Source organism: Microdochium trichocladiopsis, assembly GCF_020744255.1.
Source record: "Microdochium trichocladiopsis strain MPI-CAGE-CH-0230 chromosome Unknown B0I36scaffold_6, whole genome shotgun sequence".
Lineage (NCBI taxonomy): Eukaryota > Fungi > Ascomycota > Sordariomycetes > Xylariales > Microdochiaceae > Microdochium > Microdochium trichocladiopsis.
Window position 1 is genome coordinate 1622489 of NW_025763549.1, and position 17159 is coordinate 1639647.

The window sequence follows — 17159 nt, forward strand, 5'->3', positions numbered from 1 at the left end:
CTTGGTGCAGCAATCGTACTCATTGATGGAACAGCCTAGTCGAATGGGTCCAAGGTGAACTATTCATCCTTTTCACCATCCATATGATATATACTATATGAAAAGTCAAGATTCAAGACCATTTGTCGGGCATGGGAGCAGAAGGTCCACGACGGTCTCGTGTCGCCTTTGCTGGAAACGCAAAGCACTCTATGCTCCCAAGCAAGTGACTGGATAGATTTCATCTACATACTTAGACCCTGGTAAAGCAGGCTATCGCGTGTACGGTTACGAAGTACACTTTAGGGCGGAGACAGGACCGCAGCCTGCACCAGAAGCCAGAGTAGTGGGAGTCCTTTGGCTTGAATTGCAGGGGTGCTATCCTGACACAGAGTGCCCAGGGAGCAGCACCATTTCGGGGGAGTATGCTGTAACATCACGAAATGATGGTCTGCAAATCCCGCCAAGGGTTGAAATGGCGATCGGACGATGACCACGGTACCAGCCGTGCCGCGCTTTGAGACCAGAGCACAGCACACCGCCCAGTGACGGGGACCAAGCTTGGGCTTGCCGGAGGCGCCCACAACCGCGCCTCATGTGCTGCGTACGTCGCCTGTCCCTTGTTTTTCCACTTGTGGAGATTTGTTGGTTGCATTCCCACTAGCTGGTTGCCTGTCCCGCACGGACCGGGTCCTCGGATCCAAGACCGATACCATCGCAGCGCGATGATTCACGCCTTCTACGCGATTCCAGGACGGAAGATGTGACTGTCGAATATAGCGGGCGGGAGCGGGCTCTCCAAGTTGGAGGGCGAGGACTATTCTTGCCCTGTCCCCAAGGGTGCCAGTTGTCATGTGCTCCACAAGTGCGGCAGATCGAGTCGCAGTCCGACAAGACTTGATCCCCCGGGGAAGTCGTCTGTCGCTCTTTGCATTCTGGGCGTCCTCGTATCATCAAACAGGCTGTGTCCTCGGCGGCCACCCCAAGTCTGCAATTTCCTGCAAGCCCCTGACGCCTGCGTCCAGGTAAACCGTCAAGTACACTGAAGTACATGTACAACTGACAATTGCAGCCCCTGCCGTTTTCCGGTGCTGGGAAAATTCATCACCTCAGCTGCCTCTTCGCCTGCAAATGTCCTACAGTTGTCGTGCAAGGGATCTCCCACTTTCTATTGCGAAAACTTGGGTCTGATGCGGTTCAGACATTATCAGTCCGTGGTGTGCCGACATCTTTCCCAAAGCCGTGAGTAACACAGTTCAATACCATAGTAGCAAGCAGCTAATCATTACGCAGAAAGAACGCAATCAATCTTCGCTCCAAAGCTCTCAAAGTGTGGTGCTGGATCCGATGCTGTCCACTGTCCTCCACGGCCACGCACGCTAAGCACAATAGCCACAGTTTTGTTATGTGCCCAGTGCTGAAGATGTCTTATTGAGACGAGTAACTATTCTTTCCCTTCTTTTCTCCGCCCAAGTACTCGTCTCACATCTGCTACTCCTTCTAACGCAAAAGCCTACAGATTCCCCTACACTTTCCAACTTCCAAAGCTTCGAGACCAAGCCGACTGCGCACGGATCATCGGATCCGATTCAACACAATCCACCACAACTTCATGCGTAACGATTACAATCACCTGCAGCGATCATAGCGAAGTGCTCCATCAATCTTCAAGCAGCCGCAGGTTCGGTAAAGATTTAAACCCGACATGCACTATAGGTCCTAGTCTTCCTCTAGCATATGACTTCGCCATACCCCCCGGCAGGCCTTGACTCGGATCAAGATTGAAGAGTCAGGACTATTGCGTCCATGAAGACAGTCGACAAGTGATTGCTGTCACATCCCGTTTTGGTCGATCGGTGCGACACGCTTGTCCTCAGTGGGAATTCACCCTGCCGAAAGAGGATTGCCCAGTGTCGCACGAATCCGATCCAAGTGGATTGTCTACCCTATTTGAAATATTGTGCCCTGCTGCCATCAGTCGTACATGACCTCTGGACGCCGTACACTTTATCATATCGCTTTCTTCCAGACTCGGTTTCGTGAACTTCACTGGCATCTCACCGTTTTGACTGGCCGGACTTGCCGTGCAGGATTGTGCCTTTTGGCATCAGCAACTGAGATGGACCTTGAAGTGTCAACCAGCTCATTCATTTCCTGCTTTGAGGTAGACCATGCCTAAGATGGGGTGAACCAAGACGTTTAAACGCACGCAGGCGTTGGCCGATGCAAGGAAGGTCGCCGGCCTGCAGCATCGTGCGATTATGGAGGTCCGTGCGTGATACGGACATGCTGCTTCTTGATGTCGCAGTTCTACATCCTGTCTATTCCTGGCCTGTTTGAGCAGCATTGCAGTGGCCGCTACTCGCAATCACGAAGTATTTGCGATGAACATATCTGGTCCGTAACGCGGGGCGCGCAAGTGGCCGGCCTGGCAAAAGACATGGAATCTTGTGATGTGCACTTGACACAGCTCACATCTTCCGTCCAGGAATATTCGCAGATGTCGGCAATGGCATTCGGCCACGCAGGTTGCGATCACATACTCAAGCATGTGCGGGGACACACTATTCACTCTTCGTTCAACTGACCTATAGGAATCGCAGACGGCAATGACAAAGTCAACCCTGCAAGCAAGGGGGGACGAGGGGCCACGCTTCCTGAGACCTTGGTCGACGCGCGATCGGCTGACGGCCAAAGCGTTCCTGGTCCGCCTGCGAACCTAACGAAGGCTGATCACATCTAGACGAGGGTATCGAATACTATGGTATCCGCTCTTTCGGGAAGAGGCATCCAATACAGATGGCCCTGCAACGACATCAAGTGACCTGCCCAAAGATTGGGACAACAGGCGGACGAGGAAAGATCAATGCTGTGCCACCGTCAATTCCATAAATCTAACCTGGTCTCTTCCTTGCTCCATGCAGGCCAACCCAAACATGTCCAGACCCTTGTTGGACCTGGACGAATCAGCTCGAATATCCAACCTAGGGAAGCATAGAGGCTTTAGTCCCACATGAAAAATCACCAATCAGCGTAACCTGGAAATCCCCGGAGCTAATCAGAAGCCGCATGATCAAAAAGACCAAGAAGCGTGCGGGTTGTGGTATCTGCAGCTGTGTGTCTCGCAGCGATTGTGCATTAGCCCAGAGGCATGGATTCTCTTTGTTAGAAGTGAATGCTCAGTGATTCCCACATGCATTCTTTGCATTCGCCTCTCCTCAGCTTCCTCGGACATTACACGCCAGATGATGTTGTCTGATTATAGTCGACTGCCCGGATGAATCACCAGCACTCTCCTTCAACCAATCAGAGAGCATTCACGTATGGAACTGGCGAGGGTTCCCTGCGATCCAATTGGCCGCACCTGGGTCTGGGTCTAGACTCGCGTTGTGGAACCATGCGGCGGCGAGGACCCTTGGAGATTTTTCTCTTTTAATCTTTTTTCTTCCGTTTTGGAGTCGTACCGCGGCGGCTGCGTGCCTTATCGCCTCAATTCCGCGCGCTCGCAAAATCAGCCCAGGTCCGCCCATCCGGTGCTGAGTCATCTGAGTCCCGGCGGCGCTTCTCGGCGCCCTGAAGACGTGTTTCAGAGACTGGACACGCTCTGAACAACCTCCCTTGATTCTCTTGTCGCCACATTGCTTGCCTCCAGCGTGCGTAGTTCGATCGTGGGGTTACTCCTGCGTGCCTGACAATTGAATTTGCCTCGACGCGGCGTCTTGCCCCAGCGCACCCCTCGGAACTCTTCCCCGCACGGTTTGCGTTTGCTTCTGCAGGCCCCAACGACCACCAACAATGACGGCGCCGGGCTCCACCACCGGCGACGACTTTGCGCCGGCAGCCAAGCCGGCGGTTGTGCCCTCGGACGCTGTTGAGGGCAAGGCCGGCTATGAGGGTGGCGATCTTGACGCTCCCGGCGTTGTCGCTGCGGGCGGAGCGGACGGGCCGGCCGGGGCCTCCGGCGTCGACGAGCGCAAGTTGGTGCGCAAGCTCGACTTGCACCTCGTGCCTCTGGTCATGCTGCTGTACACTTTCAGCTTCCTGGACCGGTAAGTCAGCTCGTCTGGCGCGTTGTGCGGTCGCCTTCTAACGTTGCGCAGCGTCAACATTGGCAATGCTCGCCTCTACAACCTCGAGGCAGATCTCGGCCTAGTCGGCAGTCAGTACCAGACCGCGGTCGCGATTTTGTTCTGTACCTACCTTACGTTTGAAATCCCGAGCAACCTGGTTCTGAAGCCGTTCACTCCTCGCCGTTGGATCGCATTCATCGCCTTTGGTTGGGGTATCGTGGCCACCTGCACGGGCCTGGTCCGCAACTACGGCGAGCTCCTGGCGGTCCGCCTGATCCTCGGCGCCCTTGAGGCAGGCCTCTTCCCTGGCCTGAACGTCTACCTGACGTTCTTCTACACCAAGAGGGAGCTTGCCCTGCGCGTGGGCTACTTGTTCGTCAGTGCCGCCGTGGCTGGAGCTCTTGGTGGCTTGCTCGCCTACGGCATTGGGCAGATGGACGGGGTCCGAGGCATGAGCGGCTGGCGATGGATCATGATCATCGAGGGTATCCCGAGTGTGCTTCTTGGCGTTGCCACATACTTTTTGCTTCCCAACGATCCGGAGCACGCCTACTTCTTGACTCCTGAGGAGAAGAAGTTCATGATTGCCCGATCGCGCAGGGATTATGGCGACACGGCGAGCGCGCAGGAGTTTGACAAGAGAGACATGCTTGCTGCCTTCAAGGACTGGAAGGTCTGGACCTTTTGCATTGCGCAGTTTGGCGCCGACACCATGCTTTATGGTATGTTCACTTTCTTTTCTTTTGCAGACCGGTCACCTCATCCCTTTCAGATGATACTACACTTTTCTCACAATTAAATTTCGAACGGCTGCTAATAACCCGAACCAGGCTACTCAACCTTCCTCCCCACCATCATCCGGGGCCTCGGCACCTGGGGCACCGCCGAGACCCAGCTGCTCACGATCCCGTGCTACTTTGTCGGCGCCGTGACCTACATGACGGTCGCCTGGCTGTCGGACCGCAAGCAGATGCGCGGCCTGTTCTGCGTCATCTTCGGCACCATCAGCGTCGTCGGCTACGGCGTGCTCCTCTCCAACACGGCCGCGGGGGTGCACTACTTTGGCGCGATCCTCGTCGCCATGGGCCTGTACGTCGTCGTGGGCCTGCCCCTCGCGTGGCTGCCCAACAACTCGCCCCGCTACGGCAAGCGCACGACGGCCAACGGGATGCAGCTCACCTGCGGCAACGCGTCGGGCATCATGACCCCGTTCATCTACCTCTCGCAGTACGCGCCGCGGTACGTCCAGGGCAACGCCGTCAGCCTGGCCATGGTCGGCATGGCGACGACCATGTACGGCGGCTTGTGGTTCTACTACGACCGCCAGAACAGGGCCCGGGCGGGAGGGTACGTCAAGCCCGAGCACGAGAATCTGTCCGAGGAGCAGCTGGCCGAGCTCGGCGACGAGAGCCCCGTCTATCGCTACACGATATGATTTTTTGAGGTTTTGGAGATGTTGTTTGGCGGGAAACCAATGGAGCCGTGAATGGGTTCTCCATTGAGGCGTGCTTGCAGGTCAGAATTTTTGGGATAGACTTCTTGATAGACAGCGGGTTGGTTTGATAGACTGCACGGAGCGTCAATTTCATAGAACCTTTTTGCGTTAGGCGGCCCAAAGTCGTGAATCCTGTCACTCTCACGATGAACCGTGAGGTATGAAGTGGCTGACTTGTCCATGAGGTCGACTGGCCCGCAGCAACAAGCTCATTTACCGATAAAAAGCCCTCAGCCTCGTACTTGGTGGATTCACTCCCTATGATTGTCACCAAAGCTTCCTCGCCTTGGGTGAACTCGAGGCTTCAACCCACAGGCAGCAAATCCCAAACCTGCCGACACAGTGTCGTGTGCGACGGACACTGTAGCATTCGCAGGCGCCAAAGGTGCAGATGGTGAAGCAATTCTGACGTCAACCCACCAAACCACCCACCAGCATTACCTCCTCGCACAGTGCCCACCCGCCAGATGTCGTCGTCACATCCTCACCACACACCATCAACCACAAAAGAAATCAGGCTAGGATCGAAGACAATCGCCAAGGAACAGAGAATAAGTTGTCGTCCTTGAGTCTCACCAAACAGGCACGCTGGATATCTGCACTCTTAAGTTTGATTTGATTTCTTTCGACGGGTTCCGGTATCCGGGATTTCGCTCACCACCAGCTGTCATTGTTGTGCGCGGCGGCGGCGGCAGAGGCCAAACAGGCCGAAAGACTTTAGCAGGTCATCATGGCCGGCAGCAAAGAGATCTTGTCGAGGAGAGCGATATGCGAAACCCCGGCCCTTGTGCGACCTCATCGGCACCAGGGAGCCTGGTCTCTCCGACGTCAGCACATATCAACAAGCACACGCACAAGCACCCGGACGCCTGTGCATAATCACCCAACCGCGCCAAACTCAGCATGGACATCCGAGGCACGGAGAAGATACACTTGCCGCCCAGCGTGCGGCCTCCTCGACGGTGGCCAAAGCCATGGCCGAATTCATGGAAGCATAAAGGCGGGGAAGAGCGGGAGTGATGGCATCCCCTCTGGGAGGCGGGATGCCTCGTTCATGTCCTTCTTCCGCGGGATCTTTGGCGCAAATGAGGACGGCGGCGGCAGCAGCGGCAGCTCGACAACAATGAGAAGGGAAGAGGATCGCAGCAAAATGGCAGGAGAACCTGGATCGCGGGTTTCCTTGTCACAAAGCTCGTCAGTAGCCAGGGCCGGAAATGCGACCACGACTCCAACTACCGCCGGCGTCGCGCACTTTCAGCGGCAGAAGGAGCATGTTGATCCGGCCCAGACAGACGGGCCAAGGAAGAAACCCAAAAAGTCGATGGCCGAGCTCGATGAGGAACTGCGGGCCAAGATGTCCGGGCTTGCCGGAGATGGAGGCGAAGCCGGCGTTGAATACGAGGACGGTCAGCCCGTGGCGATGAAGCGAAGTGTCAAGAACAACATGTTTCGTTACATATGATGTCGTTCCTGTAGATATGGATAAACACAAAACAAGTACCCTTTTCCCGGACGACTCCCGGACCTTTTTGGTATCGAGCCTCCTTCTCAAACGCGCCAATAACGCCGTAATTTGTCCTGCAATGACACCTCCCAACTGTCTATGCTGATCGAGCGCCTTCTTAGCAGGCTGTCAAGCTTCGTCCAAAACAGGATACCAGATTGTTGATCTCCAAGTCTAGGCTGTTCCGCGAGGCTTCGCCTTGAGTTTAGCCTTTTCCTTCTTCTCCTCCTTAAGCTTCTTCTTCTTGGCCTCATTCTGTTCCTCGATTTTGCGCTTGTGCGAAGCCTTCTCTTGATCCGTCTTGGGAATCACCTTGAAGAAACCCTCCAACCGGGCCTGCTGTGAGCTCTTCATGTGCTTCTCCAGTCGGGCGCCTACACCACGGACTCTGTCCTCATTGAAGTTGCGGTCAATAACGAGGAACTTCACAAGTCCTTCCACGTCTGGCTTCTCCCATTTGAAGTCGCATAGAGGGTCGTCGGCTTTCCGGACGTCGGGCTCAAAGAAGAGGGCACGAGCATCATCGTAGGGCCAGTCTTCCGGAATCTCGTATTTCTTCTTGGGATCGTTGCGGATGAAGTCGACGACACCGTCCAGGGTCTTGTGCTCACGAATGAGTTTGAGGGCTGTCGAGGGGCCAATCTTGGGGATCGGGTCGAGGTAGTCACAACCGAGGAGGATGCACAAATCAACAAACTAGAAACTGAGGTGTGAGTAGACGTCGTCAGACAAAGATGACTGCATGTAAAGCCTGGAACATACCTGGGGACGCTCCATCTGCAAACCCTCGAGGACCTTCTGAACGTGAATCTCTTGGATGGGCTCTTTCCGTTGCTCACTGAATGTCAAGTGTCGCAACAGGATCGGGCTGTCAAAGCACAAGGTGTCCATGTCTTCACTGGCTGCCGCATACACCTTGCCTGCTCTCGCGAGCACCGCACATTGCGCTTCAGCCTCGGTCGGGGCAATGATGTAGGGGATGCCCATCAATTTGAGTAGTTGTTGACATTCCTCGTTATGTTCGCGGGTCACCCGAACGGTTCGTCGGGAGAATTTTTCCACGTCCTCGGCCGTACCGGTCTCCTTAGCCTCCTCGAGGGACTCGTTGGCCTCTGCCTTGCGCTGGAATCGTCGTGCCAGCTCACCAGACTTGAGCTTTGGCGGGGCGCCATCAAAGACGTAGATTGGCTTGATGCCGTTCTCCACCATCCGTAGTGTGCGGTAGAACATGCCCATGATGTGAGAGGTTGTCGCACCTTCCTCGTTCATCAGCTGCTGGCCATCGGAACGCACGGCGATCATGAAACTGTAGATGCTCATGGATGCATCGATGGCTACCTTGCGGCCAAACTGATTCTTGATCTCGCCCTCCTTGATCGCATCCGGCGCCTCCTCCTTGATGATCTGGAACAAGTTTTTGATACCCATGGCGGGCTTCTTATGATGAGTCTCGGTAGAATGGTCGGTCGGTCGGTTGATCCGGAGATTGACGAGCCCCGCCGCTGGAGGAAGTCGAGGTTTGAGACGTGATGCCTGCCGTGCACAGGTTGGACGGTGGTGTCGCGGGTGGTTGCGCAACGGATGAAGACGTCACCACAGCACTTAACGCGAAAAGCAACTGCAAGAGGCGCACCGCGCATTGACGTGCCTGGCAACGCGCTAAGTCGCGGCAGGAGTTCTCTGGCTTGCAGGGGTAGCTCTTGGAAGGTGGGGTCACAGTCTTGCTTCAAGCTCACTTGGACAACTACGACGTAACCACAACACGTTGAAAGTTGAACAGAACTGTAAAGTCACAAAGTCGCTCAGTTTCTGACCTGGCATACAAGATTTGGGCCAGCTGGGATGGTTATCTTGGAGAACTTCCTAAATCTAGAACTCCTCACCAATGTTCACAGGAAGCAGGTTCACGGGGTGCGCTATGCACTGTGCGGCAAGCAACTGTATGTCTCAAAACTGTGTGAACAGCACTGGTTCAACGTCATCTGGACCTAAGCTACCTTGGAGCTTGCTGGAGCGCTGCTTCAACCGTCTCAACAACCTCCACCGAGCTCAATCGCCTAACACACCTCATCAAGATACACACAAATCAATCGTCCTTCAGCAGCTTATCACATCATCACCATGGCTTTCCGCGCCCTTCGACGTGCCCCTGCGGCGCTACCCCGCCCTGCTGTGGCTGCTCGCCGCCAATTCCATGCCTCGCCCAGAGCGTTTGTGCAAGTCGGCGAAGAGATCCCAGACCTGGAGGTCCTGTTTGAAAACTCGCCCGGCAACAAGGTGAACCTCAAGAAGGAGTTTGAGAACACCAATGGCGTCATTGTGGGCGTGCCCGCCGCCTTCTCTGGCGCCTGCTCGGCGAAGCACGTTCCGAGCTACATCAACCACCCCAAGCTCGCGGATGCTGGCCAGGTCTTTGTTGTGAGCGTGAATGACGCTTTTGTGTAAGCTTAGTAACGCCTCGAGGGAATACTTTTTCAGCAATCTCTCGGCAGCTGACAACTTGTAGCATGAAGGCGTGGGCAGACCAGATGGACCCCACAAAGGCTTCCGGGGTAAGCATCATACGGTCCAAATGCAAGACTCTCCGCGCACGAAACTCACACATCAGTATAGATTCGGTTCCTCGGCGACCCTTCGGGCCAGTTCACTGAAGCTCTTGATGTGGGATTTGACGGATCCGCCATTTTCGGCGGTATGCGCAGCAAGAGATATGCTTTGGTCGTGGAGAATGGAAAAGTCAAGTCGGTCCATGTCGAGCCTGACAACACCGGCACCGACGGTAAGTTTATGATAACGCATTCGATTGGATTCCAATTTCAGCCTTTCGGATGGTTTGCTAACTTGGAATACTTGTAGTGTCCATGGCTGACAAGGTGCTTAAAACGCTGGAATGAGGTCGGTTGGTCGACCCAGGGTGACCGTCAGATTGAACGAGAAAAGGGAATTTATGGGAGTGATCATGTGTCTTTCTGTACGTCTCAGAATGAGAGCACTCTCTACCAATGACTGCCGTATGCCCTTTGAGCCAGAACCAATGACTGTAAGCAACATGGCTATGGAAAGTCTTTGATGACATGCAAGTTCAGAATCCGACCAGAAGTCGATTCAACTGAACTCGTGGCTCCCTATCCAACTATTGGAAAGGCAAAGGGAGATTCACCGCAGGAACTGCAGATCATTGGCAAAAAGGTTTCGTAAGACTCGTCGTGGGCGGTGTTGCAAGGGCGCCGAAACCAAACTGGGCCTGGAACTGGGCTAAGCTCTCAGCTGAGGACGGACCCACCTCGGCGCCCTACTATGGTGGTCCCTTGAATTTTTACCCGTACATGAGGTACTCTTGGCGGACTAGGGTAACTCGAGCCAATCATGTGTGTTTGTTTTGTGCAGAGCATAAAGAAATGTGCAACATTTGCTTGCTCTGATATGCCAGTATGCAGAAACAAGGTATATGCGCCTGCATGCTTGGCATCTTGGCAGCTTGGCAAGTTACAAAAAAAAGTGTTAAAAATTCAGCCTGCAACCATAGTACCAGCCGAGATTCTCCAACATTCACCACACCACATCCTGGAGCCGAAGCCGAAGCTGCCGAGCTGGGCGAGCCGAGCCCCAAGAGGCATCCGCGATATCACGGCGGGTTGGCACTCCCAAGCTGGAATGTTCAGACCTTCTCTTCAAACATACGATTCTGGGGAACAACTTGGTCCGGGTCACACAATGAGCGACCCATACATCCGCCCGAACGGCCGGCCGCAGGCGTGCGAGGTGAGCCCTCCTAATTGTCTTTGAGCCGAGCCCAGCCGTGGCGTCCTGCTGGTCGTTAACACAGACGGGCCACAATAGCCATGTCGAAAGCGCAAGGTATCGTGTGACCATACGCACCCTGTCTGCAGGAGGTGCGTCAAGCGCAAGCAGCAATCCGAATGTGTTTATGTGCCTCAGGATACGGTTCGCCGCACTCCCAAGCCGAGGGCACCGGCTCCTGGGGTCCTGGCTTTGGCAAGTGGCGGCACGCCGATATCACCACCACGCTCAACCGAGGCCAGCACTACACCGCAGCTGCCAGAGGTCCAGAGTGAGCCCACGCCCGTGGCGACAGCGACTGGCTATGTAGGCTCCACAAACTATTGTCACTTCTTCAAGGAGGCCGAGCAGCTTCTCCAAGCCGCTCAGGCCTCGGGCTCACAATATGCAGAATCGTCTTGCGGCTGCTACTCGGCTGCATCTGGAGTCCCGTACGAGGCTGTTCGCGACCAATGCCGGGCAATCTTGGATCTCATACCCGACCTGAGTGCCGGAATGGATACTTTCCGCCTCCACGAGTGTACGGCATCCGGCGTGCCCCCGGCCGTATCCCATCGTATCGTGCAGTCAGTATGCGACATGCTTGGGCCATTCCTCGGTGCGGAGCGCGACCCTCAACAGCTTCAGGCCATTGCTAGGCAGCTGTTCCACAATTCCAGCAAGCCTTTGAATGATTCAGAAGCAGATGCCGAACGGTGGATCAGTCAATTCGTCGGCGACAACCTCAGATGGGAATCCATAGGCGTTGTCTTCACGCTTCGGCACCGAACACAACCGTCGGCATCGCGTGCCATTGTCAACCCTGGCATTGTTTTCAAAGACTGGCCACACGTGGCTAGAAAAGGCCTCGAACTGACTTTGGAGCTATGCACGGAGCTTTCTAAAGGATCGTTCATGTGTCTGTACTTTGCGCAGAAGCTGACTGTCGCCGAGAGCATGTTCAGTGGTGATGCCAGTACGTCCACACCAAAAGATTCTGTGAACACGGTGCATGCTACTAACCGCGAGACAGGTCTACGTACCTGGAGAAGGCACGGCGCGACGGTCGCAATGTTGACATTCCTGGGGTACCACGCATTGCCCGACGAGCAACCATATCAGCCGACCCTCACCTCCGAGCTGAAGCGCAGGCTCTACGGATGGATCCTGACCATGGACTGTGGCATGTCCTACTTTACTGGTAGGCCGCCGTTGATGTCGGGCCAATACGCCACCACTCCGCTGCCGCTTGACATTCATGACGACGAGCTGCTCGATCCGGCGGCGCTCAAAGTCGCGGTGAGCGAGCTCGACAACGGCTGGAAACGAGACGCCACAAGCACCAATTCGGGCACATTCACTCGCGCGCGGGCTATGATTGGTGCTGTGCGGGAGTCCATTTCCGCTCTCGCGATCGGCCAGAGTCAGCCGTCGTCGCTCGACATGCTTCTGTAAGTAACAACAGGACGCCGTCCCCTTATACAGAGCAAGATTCTGACGGCACGAAAGTGAGATGAAAGCCCGCACGATCCAGACCTACGAGTCCTTTCCCCAGATCATAAAATACGACCCAAAGACTGTCAGCAATGAGGCAATCGGCACGAGAACGCACTGGACAAAAATGCTCATCGGCCTTGAATATCTTCAGACCCTGCTCTTCATCGAGAGACTGTTGCTTCGCCATGGGATAAAGAAGGATAGGGCGGAGCTTGTCGCCATTAGCTTCGAGCTGGTGGTAGCAAGCCTGCCGGTCTGGACACACAGCGACTGCTTTGGTGCAGTGGACAATGATGCCGAGTGGCTTGTAAGTACATCCCCTTGCACCTTCCTTGCGAGCGAGCGAGAGAGAGAGAGAGAGAGAGAGCGAGAGAACTGACAACACCAATCCCCGAATTCAGGTCATGGCCTTTGCTGCGCCCGCGGGTGGTGTCCTCTGCCACGAGCTGCTGAAGCCCAGCATCGACCTGAACACGGCATTTGGGGGCGCGGCCGGCGCAGCCATGGCGCCGTACAGGCTGGACGGATCACCCATCACTCGCGCCAACATTATCCAGAAGCTCAGCCTCCTCGTCGGCTTCCTGGGTTGGATCCGTCCGTCGGCGCCCAATGCCGGGATCTGCTGCGAGGCGAGGGTGGTGATCCAGGGAGTGCTGGACCAGGCACTCAACAACCCGGTGCCCAGCAGCGGCGGGCCGCCGCTGCCGTTGACGCTAGCGCCCGAGTTTTCTGACTGGGACTTTAATACTGTGTTGGACTTTGACTGTAACTTGCTGAACACGTTTGACTGGTTGCGGACATGAGTAGTGCCCTTGGCGAAAGCCGTGTCGTATCTGGGAGCGGAACGCCAGCCGCTCGAGGCAAGAAGCAACTGATTTTCCGCCTGCCGAGGGACGCTTGCTTTTTTTTTTTGGATGGGGAGGAGAATGATGTGTAGGCACGACTAGCAACGATACCCAGAATTGATACCCGACAATGTTGCAAGAGTTGAGACTGTTGGATATATTCAAAGTTGACAGAGAGCGCATTGTCCAGTGGGATTGCGAGGACTTGAATGATGTTGTGACCAATCACAACCCCTGCTAGAGCCAGGCATTGGTGGAACCTGCCATTCCCGTGGGGCAGCAGTGGGAATTGGGGAATGGCGCTGCGGGTCCCGCCAAGAGAAACAATGACACAGCACGCAAAGCACAGGTGAACCGTTGTGGCAGCGCGATGCGATTGTGTACACCACACCTTGTTGCTCCTGTGAAAGGAATGCGGACCTGCCAAGATGTAAACCCCCCGAGGTATTGTGCGACAGCGAACCCCCTAAAAGCCGACGAGCCTGGGCGCAAGCAGATGCACTCGTGATACATACGTACATAGCCCGCAGAGCGGCGGGCGTGCATGGTTGATGACGTCGAGAGCCCATCTAGTTTCTAGTCCAGTCGGTTGCACGCACACACGCACGGGAGTGCCGGGCCTTAGGCGGCAGGCACTGGCTTCTCAGCGACTGTGTGGGGCCCGGAAGCTGCGGGAGCCGCCCCCATTGTGTGCGGGCGCCGAGCCGCGAACTGCGCGATTTCGGGCTCCGTGGTGGTCGTGGTGGACGTGGACGGGCAGAGGGAAAAGTTCTCTGGCCTTGGCTCTCTGTCCGTCTGTCGGTGCGTGCAGTCCTACTTGCCGAGAATTCATCGTCGAGACTTTACCATCAATTATATCACGCCCGCTTGCCCAGTCCTCGCCAGTGCGCACTCACGCTGCCGCCCTGCTCGGTGCTGTTGTTGTTTTTGCTGTCATAGAACGTACCCAGCGAGGACCCCCGTCAGCGCAGCGCCCACTCCGCCGCCACCGCGCTCCGCCTTGCATAACAGCTCCATATCTCCCGGCGACCAGGGTGGTGGAGCTTGCCTTTCTCTTTTCTCCTCCTTCCCCAGGCTCGTTTCGACCTCACCTCGCCCGCCTGCCTTTCTGACGACGACCACGACGAGGACAACGACAATTCTCTCGACCTGCTCGACTCACCCTCGACAGCCAGTCAACTCACTCGTGCGGTGTGTATCAGAGACCCGCTGCCCAGCATGGACCTCCTCCTTGCCCGCGACCTGCTCGCGTGGCCGCCCGGCGACAACGACACCGACACCATCATCGACGGCGTCCACTTCAACCTCACCACGCTCAAGTTCTGGAACTACACCTACTGGTCCAACAAGACCCTCTCCAACGTCACCTGGTGCGAGCTCGGCTTCCAGCCCTACCTCGCCGACACCCTCCTCGAGAACGGCACCTGGGTCAACAGCACCTCCTGCTATGTGCCCCTCGACCCCATCGGCACCCGCTCCGCCGTCGGCATGGGCTACGCTGTCGCCTACGCTCTCTGCCTCCTCCTCGTCCTCGTCAACCTCACAAAGCATGGCAAGCTCCATCTCCCGTCCGAGAAGCGCTTCGTCCCAATCGGTCGCAGATGGCAGTGGTACTGGGCCATCTGGGTCTGCGCCACTGCCATGATTGGCCTCTTCTTCAATGTCGACGTCGACCGCTACTATGTCATGGAGATCCCCATCCTCATCACCTCGTTCTTCTGGTATCTCATGCAGATGGGCACTACCGCACTCGTCTGGGAGGCTGTGAGGCACTGGGGTTCGTGGATGGAGCGGCAGTATATCGACCCGAATCCGTTCGTGCTGCCCGAGGAGGGCCGCCGCTGGCACTTTGAGTTTTGGGTCCCTCTGTTCTTTTACTTCTGGGACTGGATGGTAAGCCGAAATATCTGAATGCCGTCTCTGTCTGTCCTGCAACCCTGTCTGGACACAAAGCTGACCTGATCCGTGTCAATAGAATTTCTTCATGGTCATCCCCCGCAACTGGTCCCCGATCGAACGCCAGCGAGCCCCTGACCAGGTCGTAAACGAGGCCGAGCCCAACGCCATGGATCCCCGCTTCAAGGCTGCCACCTTCATGCTCTTCATCTGCTGGCTCACAATCGTCGTGTATCTGCAGCACGCCGTCCGGCACTACGAGGCCAAGCACCGCGGCGCCGCGAACCGCGTCAAGGGTTTCTTCTCGTACATGCCGTGGCGCTTCATACTGGAGATCCCGTTGCTCCTCGCGCTCGTGGTGTACCAGGGCATCGCGGCGTGGGACTTTGACCTCTCCCCGCTCAAGGTCAACACGTACCTCCCGGCCGTCTTCGTCGGCGGCTACACCCCGAGCCTGCTCATTCTCATCATCCAGATCATCGACGGCTTCATGCGGCCCAACGAGGACCGCGAGCTCATCCGGCAGCGCCGTGTCCGCGGCGCCGCCGTCGACCAGGAGCTCGGATACGTCCAGAAGCCCGCGTGGTGGCACCGCAACGCCGGCGCCGACGACATGGCGAACCGGATCATGCGCAACGTGCGCGAGGTCGGCGGTGGTCGGGCAACCGCGACCCGCGTCGACGACATTGCCCAGGGCCGGGCCGTCCGGCGGGACTCGTCGCTCATGGCTGCCGGCGGCGGCGGCGGCGGCGGGATCGAGATGAGCCCCATGGCGTCACCGGGGGGCGTGGGAGGCGGCACCGCCGCACCACCCCCGTACACGCCGTACGCGGGCAAGTCGGAGCGGCGCAAGACCGAGCACGCGATGCAGGCCGCTGCGGCCGCGCTGTTCCCGCAGCCCTCGAACCCGGCATCCGCGGCAGGCTCGGTGGCAGATATGCCGCCGCCACCAGAGTTTGGTGCTGCCGTAGCCGGCACCGACGGCGACGTCGACGACAACAGACAAGCGGGGATGCTCCGGCCGCGGTCGGGAGAGAGGAATCATAGCACGGCGAGCAGCGTGTCGGTGTCGCAGCAGCGGCCACAGCAGGTTCGGAGCATGCTGGATGTATGATGTTGTTGGGGGGGTGGTAATTTTGCTGTTTTTGATTATTTCTGGCATGGGGATGGGGGGGGGGGTCATCATCCGCCCGTGTCTGTCGTCTAATGCACGGGTAGTTTGCAGTTGATTCACACAAGACGTCGGGAAAGCATTGAGAAGCATAGATATCAGGGACATCATCATTCTGGCGTTTGCTGTTGCTGTTGCTATTGCTGCTGCTGTCTCTTAGGTACATGGAATACACTCACACACGTGCATAGCTTGCCCCCGTTCATTCAGTCTACGTGCCTTGTTTTGTTGAGCGTATGATTTCTGTTGTCGTTTGTTTGATCAGGTCCGTGGACCAGGAAAATGTCACGGACAACAGTCTTTCCAGAACAGCTGCCACTCCACACCATGACAATGACCATGACACGACACGCACGACACGGCACGACACCACTCGTATATGTGTGTGTGAAGGGCAATTCCCTTGTTCGGCCGATTAAACAACGACGACAACAACAACGACAACGACCACCTTCACGCGTGGAGTTCATTCATGCCGCCCCTTTCGGACTCAAAATTGCAGGCAGACCGACCCTATCTAGATACCTATGCTTGCCTGGGTACCTACCCAAGGCATCCTCCAGGCACGTAGGCAGGTAAGCAGGTAGATCGGTAGGTAGGTAGGTAGGCAGGCAGCAAATCTCAGCGTTGCCGTGGGCACGGAAGCAAAAAGTCGACAAAAGTCCAGCCAGCCAGCCAGCCAGCACAGAAAAAACCCCTCGCGTCACACAGGCATTATTTACCATATCAGAATAACTTTTAACATAATTTAGCAAAAGTCATCTGTTGAAACTCATCTTTTTTCAAATGGTTGAGTTGAAAAATAATAATAGATTTTAATCATCATAGACGGTAGGACAAGACGCAGAGAGCACAACCCCTTTCCTTCTCTTGTCTGTGCGTCTGAAAAGACAGCACAGAGGATGATTGATTGACCAGGGTT

At 56.2% G+C, this 17159-nt stretch overlaps 6 protein-coding genes across 6 annotated transcripts; 5 read left to right on the plus strand and 1 right to left on the minus strand.

The window, feature by feature from the left end:
- The first annotated feature begins 3438 nt into the window (after positions 1–3438).
- B0I36DRAFT_422987 (major facilitator superfamily domain-containing protein) lies at positions 3439–5767 on the plus strand. Its single transcript, XM_046162230.1, has 3 exons — positions 3439–4028; positions 4080–4771; positions 4880–5767. Exons 1-3 carry the CDS (start codon positions 3775–3777, stop codon positions 5482–5484), a joined length of 1551 nt encoding a protein of 516 aa, XP_046011592.1. The 5' UTR covers positions 3439–3774; the 3' UTR covers positions 5485–5767.
- Positions 5768–6598: 831 nt separating this feature from the next.
- On the plus strand, positions 6599–7006 carry B0I36DRAFT_363868 (uncharacterized protein; the record flags this gene model as incomplete). Its single annotated transcript, XM_046158881.1, has 1 exon — positions 6599–7006. The coding sequence occupies one exon, from the start codon at positions 6599–6601 to the stop codon at positions 7004–7006; it is 408 nt and encodes a 135-aa protein (XP_046011593.1).
- Positions 6991–8641, minus strand: B0I36DRAFT_422988 (PIN domain-like protein). The gene is made up of 2 exons (XM_046162231.1): positions 7811–8641; positions 6991–7744 (listed from the first exon to the last, which is right to left on the minus strand). Exons 1-2 carry the CDS (start codon positions 8474–8476, stop codon positions 7223–7225), a joined length of 1188 nt encoding a protein of 395 aa, XP_046011594.1. The 5' UTR covers positions 8477–8641; the 3' UTR covers positions 6991–7222.
- Positions 8642–9063: 422 nt separating this feature from the next.
- On the plus strand, positions 9064–10321 carry B0I36DRAFT_325484 (AhpC/TSA family protein). The gene is made up of 4 exons (XM_046154234.1): positions 9064–9489; positions 9555–9600; positions 9662–9827; positions 9905–10321. Exons 1-4 carry the CDS (start codon positions 9170–9172, stop codon positions 9940–9942), a joined length of 570 nt encoding a protein of 189 aa, XP_046011595.1. The 5' UTR covers positions 9064–9169; the 3' UTR covers positions 9943–10321.
- A 299-nt stretch (positions 10322–10620) lies between these two features.
- On the plus strand, positions 10621–13317 carry B0I36DRAFT_325487 (uncharacterized protein). The gene is made up of 5 exons (XM_046154235.1): positions 10621–10810; positions 10889–11804; positions 11862–12279; positions 12338–12632; positions 12727–13317. The coding sequence occupies exons 1-5, from the start codon at positions 10703–10705 to the stop codon at positions 13126–13128; spliced, it is 2139 nt and encodes a 712-aa protein (XP_046011596.1). The 5' UTR covers positions 10621–10702; the 3' UTR covers positions 13129–13317.
- Positions 13318–14388: 1071 nt separating this feature from the next.
- Positions 14389–16180, plus strand: B0I36DRAFT_245408 (uncharacterized protein; the record flags this gene model as incomplete). Its single annotated transcript, XM_046150154.1, has 2 exons — positions 14389–15063; positions 15146–16180. 2 exons carry the CDS (start codon positions 14389–14391, stop codon positions 16178–16180), a joined length of 1710 nt encoding a protein of 569 aa, XP_046011597.1.
- Between the last annotated feature and the right edge of the window lie 979 nt (positions 16181–17159).